We start from the raw sequence: 7548 nt of genomic DNA, 5'->3' as shown, positions 1-7548 counted from the left end.
AAAAAAAAAAAAAAAAGAACACTTTCTTCACAAGGCTGAAAACTTGAGTTCAAACCTAGGAACCCACCACAATGGAAGGAGAGAACCAACTCCCAAAAGTTGTTCCCTGGCTTCCATATGTGTACCCAAACTCATGCACACAAATTATATATACTCACACCTACACATTTTTCACAAGAATAAAGTAAATTATAAATAAACAAATAGTAATATTAGAAATTAGAAAATAATGAGGAAAACTAAGGAAAAAAGACTATGGAAAATTACACTCACATTTTATTAATAACATTTTTCAGAAGCTCAACTTTTTAAATTTTAAATATTGACTTTATTTTTTTACAAAGAATTTTTTTTATGATTTATTTAACTTTATTTATTGGTATGAGATGTCAGATCCCTTGGAACTGGATTTTCAGATAGTTTGAGTTGCTGTGTGGTTGCTGGGAATTGAACCCCGGTCCTCTGGAAGAACAGTCAGAGTTCTTAACCGCTGAGCCATCTCTCCAGCTCCTAAATATTGACTTTAAGTATTACAACTTTTCTTTATTAGTTACTGATTTCTTTGTTTAGATTAATGAAAATATTTCCTATCTTTCAGAAACTCCATCTGACCAGAGTGACATTGAAGGTAGGATCAGAGCTCTGAAGGATGAGCTGCGGAAAAGGAGATCAGTTGTGGAGCAGCTGAAGAAGGAGCAGAGGAAAAGACAAAAGGAGAGGCTAAAAGCCCAGGAAGCCAGTCTGATCAGACAGCTGGAGGTGAGATGGGGAGTGGGCCAGCTGCCAAGGTTAGTTCACAGGTGAAGCTCAAGTGTCTGCAGTGCTCTTAATAAAGTAGTGGATGGGATTTTTCAGTAGTCATGTACTGTAATATTTGATCATCTTTAAAAATGAATCTGAAGATATCCAAAATGTTAAGCTAAATATTAAAATATTGAATACTAAAGTACACTTCTGATAAAGATTATAGTTGTGATAAAGATTACTCATATTCTCTTAAAAATATTAGGATGAAAAAGATAAACAGATCTAGGTATTAAAATTGTTGTCATCTTTTTTTCTTGCAAGTAGGCCACACAATTATTAAAATCCTTGAGCTAATTTAGGACAGTTCCTAAATAACAGCTGTAAGTTGAATTTCTTCCTAAGCTCTAGCACCCTTCCATATTCTACCTGACACTAGAAATATGCTTCTGCTGATGTCTTCCTTCTGTTTCTTCTGCAGCCCAGTTCCCACTGATTGCTCTTTTACCAGTTCCTTTTGGTTTCCTTCTATTCCTGTTGCTGTAGTCTAGGGTTCTAGCTAGGAATTTTAATCCCTCTTACCTGTATTATCTGTATAGTCTCTTAGTTATTACTTCCTCTGGTGATTTTCTACAAATCTCAGTCTCTCTGTGTGCCTCTCCTCTTTCCCTCTGTCTCTCTCACTTTCAAGTTGGTTTGTTCCTTCCTTCCCCCAACCTCTCCCTTGCTGCGCCAGCCTAATTGTTCTGAATCATAGTATTTATCAAGGCATCCATCTGAACCTCCTAACTCACAAGAGTCTGTTCTCAGGCCCCGGCCAGAGAGAACTGTCCAGATCTGGACACTTTCACATTTTCACAGCAGTTGAAACTGTTTGGCCTTTAAGTTAACCAAATGGGAGAAAGTGCATTGTTGTGTTGAGCCACAAATTTTCCTTCCTTTTAATTTTTACCTATTGATCTTTGTTGTTTAACACAATTCTTCCTGTATTTAGATGACTATTTTTGTATGTGGGGAACTCAGGTAATTGAATGTATTTTTATTTAATCCTCATAGTGATAAGTTGTTACCACTGTTTCACAGATAAGAAAACTGAGTTTAAATAAGATTAAGGACCTATCCAGGGACACACAACCCATAGATGATAAAGGCAGGATTTTGTTTCAATTCTGAATTTTATATCTTTCCATGAAAATAGGCCTGTTGATAAATGTGGAATAAACATTTACACAGGTGCATCACTTGGAGATAGCCGGCATCAGAACTTACGTGGTGTTTCAAAGTTAGAAAAGTGGTTATAATAAATGACCAGGTCCAGGTTAGCCAGACATTCCTATAGTTAGCTTTAGGAAACTGAAGTAGAAATGGGAGTTCAGATTTAACCTGACCCACAGCAGCAGAGACACAGTGGCCGTGCTGGTTGTTTGTATTGGAAAGCAGTGGGAAAACAAATTCAAAAATGAAGGTGACACTCAGGAAATTAGAGGTTAAACTAAGGAGTCTTGGGTTTTATCTGATTGGTCATACAACTCTGAGCCATTAAAGTAATACTGGAAATAAATTAAGAATAAACAGTGTTGCTAAAAATGTGCAATAATATGATTCTATTACTCGAAACATGAAGCAGGAGGATCTCAGGTTTGAATCCAGCCTGTGCTACATACCAAATTCCTATCTCAAAAGAACTTTTAAAGTTTAAAAGATCTGCATTGATAGAAAGTCTCTAGAAAAGTGCTGTGAGCCATCTCACTCAGCATTTCACTAAGTGGCTAAACAAAAATGAAAGAGAGTTATGTATTTACGTCTTGAAATTATGCCATAGAGAAATATATATGTCAACGTATATGGAAAAAGACCTAGTGGACTTTATTGGTCACCTATTTAATAACTGAACTAAACTTTCAGATGCTTTCAGATCTGAGTAACTATCCCTTCTATGTAGTCTTAGCTAGATGGGCCATCTGGCTATGTATGTTAGTTAGTGATTAATATCAGAATTTATCAAGCATTGATAGATAATTCAGGTGAAGATAATATGGTAAGAGTTTTAAAAGTAGGGGTTTTAGTCCAGATGTCAAGAATATGTAGCAATTAAAAAAGATCCATAAATCTTTCTTTTATTCTATAAACATTTATTAACAATCTAGTTTAGGCCAGACCTGAGTACATCCTGGATAAAAAGTGCTTAACTTTGTTTTCAGCTATTACATCAAATACAGTTGTACAAGTGAGTTTAGCCTTCCAAATGAAGGAAAGACGTGATAGATAGAGAGCCCTTTGGATGCCATACTAATGATAGTTACAAAGCAGCGAAGTTCTGATAACAATTGAAAATGGGTATTTTAATAACCAGACGACCGTTTTAGTAATTCTGACCATCTGACTGATTACATTCAATTTCCCCCAAGTACTATTTCTTAAGAAGTTTACTGCCGTTGAAACTCAGGGAAAAAAACAAACACACAAGGTAGGGTGTGGTAGCTCATTCCTTTAGTCCCAGCACTAGAAGACAGGGACTGGTAGACAGAGCTCTGTGAGTTCAAGAGCAGTCTGTTCTACATAGAGAATTCCAAGTCAGCTAAGGCTACATAGTGAGACCCTATCACAACCTACCCATCTGCAAAAAACAAACAAACAAAAACACAAAATATTAGAAAATAACATGTAACAAGTTTAAGGTTAATGTGTCTGGGTTTGTATTGCCATTTCATAAATACTTAGCTTTGTATTAAAATTTATCATTTCTTTCTCCTTTTTTTGCAGTGCTGAAGATGTGGTAGGGAACAGGGAGGGAAATCTTTATGTTCTGTCTTTTTACTGGTTTAATGTTTAAATTATGCTATTTAAAAATTTTAAATGCTCCAATGGTTTAAAATAAAACATTCTGTGTAATAACTCCTCTAATTCTTCCAAACTTAGACTTATGATGAATTCATTAAGAAAACTGAAGGTGAGCTTAGCCAAGATTTGGACACATCACCAACATCCAAACTTCAAATTAAATGTCTCTCCTCTGTTTCTGAAAAACCCAAAATTAAGCCCCATCCACTACACAGGTAGGAACTTAAGTTACATGTATTCTGCTTTATTGAAGAAGCAATAAGGAAGGGTTTTTAGTAGACGTTATCTTTTAAGTGACAGTGAGTTATACAAGTAAAAATACTGTTGTTTTTTACAGACGTAAAGTGTTGCATATGAGAAGTACAAGCTAAATGCATAAGGTACAGATAGGAAATGTGTGTTTTTAACCTGCAGCCTGGTGGGTGCGGTGCAAACCATATCTCAGCATTGTTGACAGTAGTAGTAGAATTAGTTGTAGATCTTTGGAAAAACAGGCAATGTTTTAGAAGGCAAAAGTATCTGTAACCTTATGTCTAAAAAAATAAGCTTGATAAGATATATAATACCAAAAGCTCTATTTGCATGAATATATTTATTATAGTATCCTTTGTGTTTATTGTAATACCTATTTATAGGCATAAGACATTGGAAATAATCCTTAATTCAAAAAATGAGTGAAATATCTCAGTAAATTATGGTCCCATTCAGGTAATAGGACATCATACACCCAGTAAATGGTGTAGGTAGCAATAGTAGACTATGGTATACTAGATAAAAAGTCAAGTCATAACGTTCAAATGGTTTGGACAGTGGGTAAGAGGCCAGTGAGTGCATCTGAGAAACAAGGATATGTGAAAGAGAGGAGCATTCGTGAATGATAGAGAGAGAGAAAGAACAGGTGGGCAGATCATAAAAGGTAAATATGATAGGATATTGCTGGTGTTAGGAGAGACTGAAAAAACTAAGTAAAAGCCACATTTTGCTAGCTTTACTGGGGAAGTGCGTGGAGGTTAGAGGACCGCTCTGTGAAGTCGCCTCTTATTCCTCACTTATTTTTACTCTGAGATGATACGGGCCTTTAAAGTTGCTTTAAAAGTATCTTGAGGGCTGAACCAGCATAATGGTAGAGCACTTGCCTACCATGCACAAGACTTTTATCCCCACTGGTATAAGAAAACAGGAAGTTCCAATTTCATGTAAACATACCTACACAAAGCCAAAATGCTTCCCTGAGTATAGTGTTGCCTGCCTGTCATCCCAACATCATGAGTTTTAGATAAACCTAGACTATGTAGTGAACTCCAGGTTTCCCTGGTATACACAATGCAACTCTGTATTATCCAGCCCCACACCTAGGGTGCTAGAGAGATGACTCAGCACTTAGGAGTACTGGCTGCTCTTCTAGGGGACCCTGTTCAGTTCCAGCACTCAGATGGCCCAACAGAGGTCTCTACACCCAGTACCAGGGGGTCTAATGCCCTCTTGTGGCCTTTTCAGGCATTGCATGCACATGGTGAACTAGATATACTTACAAGCAAAATACACATTACATATGTTTTTTTAAAGAAAGAGAAAAAAGAAAGAGAAGGAAGGAAGGAAGAAAACTAGGGCTATAGAAATGATAATTAATTAAGAACACATAGTGCTGCTCCAGCAGAGGACCCAAGTTCAATTTCCAGTACCCACTTTGGGTGGCTCACAATCATATATAACTTCCGCTCCAGGAAGTCCAATACCTCTGTCTTCTTTGGACACCTACATTCATGTAAACATACCTACACAAAGACACACACAGAGGCACATAATTTAAAATAAATTTGTAATTTTTTTAAAAAAAGAAAGGGACATGAGATGGCTCAGCTAGTAAAGTATTTGCCATACAAATCTAATAACTTCAGTTTGTTCCCTGGAACCCCACATAAGGGTAGAAGGAGAAGATCAATTCAACAGGACAGTCCTCTGACCTCCACACACTCCCCAGTACTCATACTAGCACATCCAAGATAATAGTAATAATAGATAAATAAAATTTTTTTTTTTTTGGTTTTTTTTCGAGACAGGGTTTCTCTGTGGTTTTGGAGCCTGTCCTGGAACTAGCTCTTGTAGACCAGGCTGGATAAATAAAATTTTAAAGAAAAGTATTGAGGCTGGAGAGATGGCTCTGTAGTTTAGAATACTTGGCTGCTCTTGCAGAGGACTAAGGTTTGATTCCCACCACCCACCAGGCACATGGTATACAGACATATATCCAGGCAAAGCATTCATTTGCATAAGTAAATAAATCTAAAAAATTAAAAAAGAAAAGGAAAATGTTTTTGAGATTTTGTTAGATATATGAATAGCACAAACTATGCTCATGATAGCTTAGATACCTGGCTTTAGTATAAGCTAGCTGTTTAGCTTTGTGTAAGGTATCTAACCTCTCTGTTTGAGTTGTTTGGACTATAAATACCTATTAAGCAGGTTTGGGCCTCCAACACAGCAAGTATCATGTGTTCACTAATCACCAGTCATTTTTATTATTAGACTTTCCAGAGAAGCATCTTTTTAAAAAGCAGTCACAATCATATTATGTCCAGCTATCACCAAATAGTGTATGTCAGCTATTTTACAATTTTATTATACAATTTTTAAATACAAATTTTACAAGATTTATTTTCTTAGTTTTTTTTTTTGAGTTTCTATGTATTTTTCCATTATCTTCTAAATGTAAGTTTTAGTTTGAGCTCTAAATCAGTGATTATCAACCTGTGGGTCTCGACCCCCAGAGGGGTCGCATAGCAGATGTTTACATTATGATTCATAACAATAGCAAAATTATAGTTATGAAGTAGCAACAAAATATTTTTTGTTTGGGGGTCATCACAACATATGGAACTGTATTAAAGGGTCACAGCATTAGGAAGATTCCTAGAGTATTTACCTAACGTGCACGAAGTCCTGGGTTCGGCCCCTAGCACCACACAGACTGGGCATGGGTGACACATACCTGCAATCTCAGCACTCAAGAAGCAAAGTCAGGAAGATCAGAAGTTCAAGATCACCCTCCTCTACATAGCAAGCTCAGGAGTGGGGGGCTGGGATACAACTAAGTAAATTGTGAAGTACTCGTTGAATTATTTTCTTCATCAAGCTATGAGATCTTTTTAACCAGGAGTTAGGTAGGACTATGGTCAGCAGTAGAACACTAGTGTTTTTAGTTTTGTGTGGCCCTGATTCAGTCTCCAACATCAGAAAATGTATTTTTTTACAGAGATTATTTAGTATTGAGGAAAGATTAGAAGAAATAAGCTTAACAGCCAACAGAAAAGCAGTATGAGCCAAACTCAAAGAAGCGGTAATAAGAATAGAAAAAACAGAAAGTATAGTTTAGGAATTTCTAAGAAGTGGTATTATATAATTAAAGCTCTAGATGGGAAACAGGAAACCTAGGGCTCCTAGATTTCTCTTGGTTAATTGGGCCAGGCTTTCCTTACCCTAACAGCAAAGAGGGCTTTGTGGGAAACTTAATATTTGTGCTTTAAATGTTCATTTTGAGATGTTGTAATTCATACAAATTGGGTTATAAAGTGTCAAGGAGAGAGATGCTGAAATTGTCATACATGCATAGATATAAAGGGTAAATAAAGCTGCAAAAGTATGCATTTAAAGAGAAAAGGAAATCTAGTAGTAAAACTAAACAGCAACATTTAAGTCATTATAAGCAAAAAGCAGAAGTCAGACAGGATCTGAAGAAAGGGAAAATGGAGAACAAGGAGGGGCTGGGGGTGGAGCATGTGCCTGGGATGAACAAGACTGGTCGAGAGAGACAGACAGACAGACAGACAGAGAGACAGAGAGACAGACAGAGAGAGACAGAGAGACAGACAGAGACAGAGAGAGACAGACAGAGAGACAGAGAGAGACAGAGACAGAGAGAGAGAGACAGAGAGAGAGACAGAGAGAGAGACAGAGAGAGAGAGA

General features: G+C 36.7%; 1 protein-coding gene across 1 annotated transcript in view; it reads left to right on the top strand.

Annotated features, from left to right (window-relative positions):
• Cep350 (centrosomal protein 350) overlaps positions 1-7548 on the top strand; it is a 147974-nt gene that overhangs the window by 117982 nt on the left and 22444 nt on the right. The window contains exons 30-31 of the mRNA XM_013352491.2: positions 599-759; positions 3664-3800. Coding sequence (XP_013207945.1) covers positions 599-759; positions 3664-3800 — 298 coding nt within the window. The remainder of the gene's footprint in view (positions 1-598; positions 760-3663; positions 3801-7548) is intronic.

The sequence above is a fragment of the Microtus ochrogaster genome (assembly GCF_000317375.1).
Source record: "Microtus ochrogaster isolate Prairie Vole_2 chromosome 6 unlocalized genomic scaffold, MicOch1.0 chr6_random_2, whole genome shotgun sequence".
Classification (NCBI taxonomy): domain Eukaryota; kingdom Metazoa; phylum Chordata; class Mammalia; order Rodentia; family Cricetidae; genus Microtus; species Microtus ochrogaster.
Note: the sequence above shows the minus strand (reverse complement) of the source record. Positions and strands in the feature narration are given on the sequence as shown.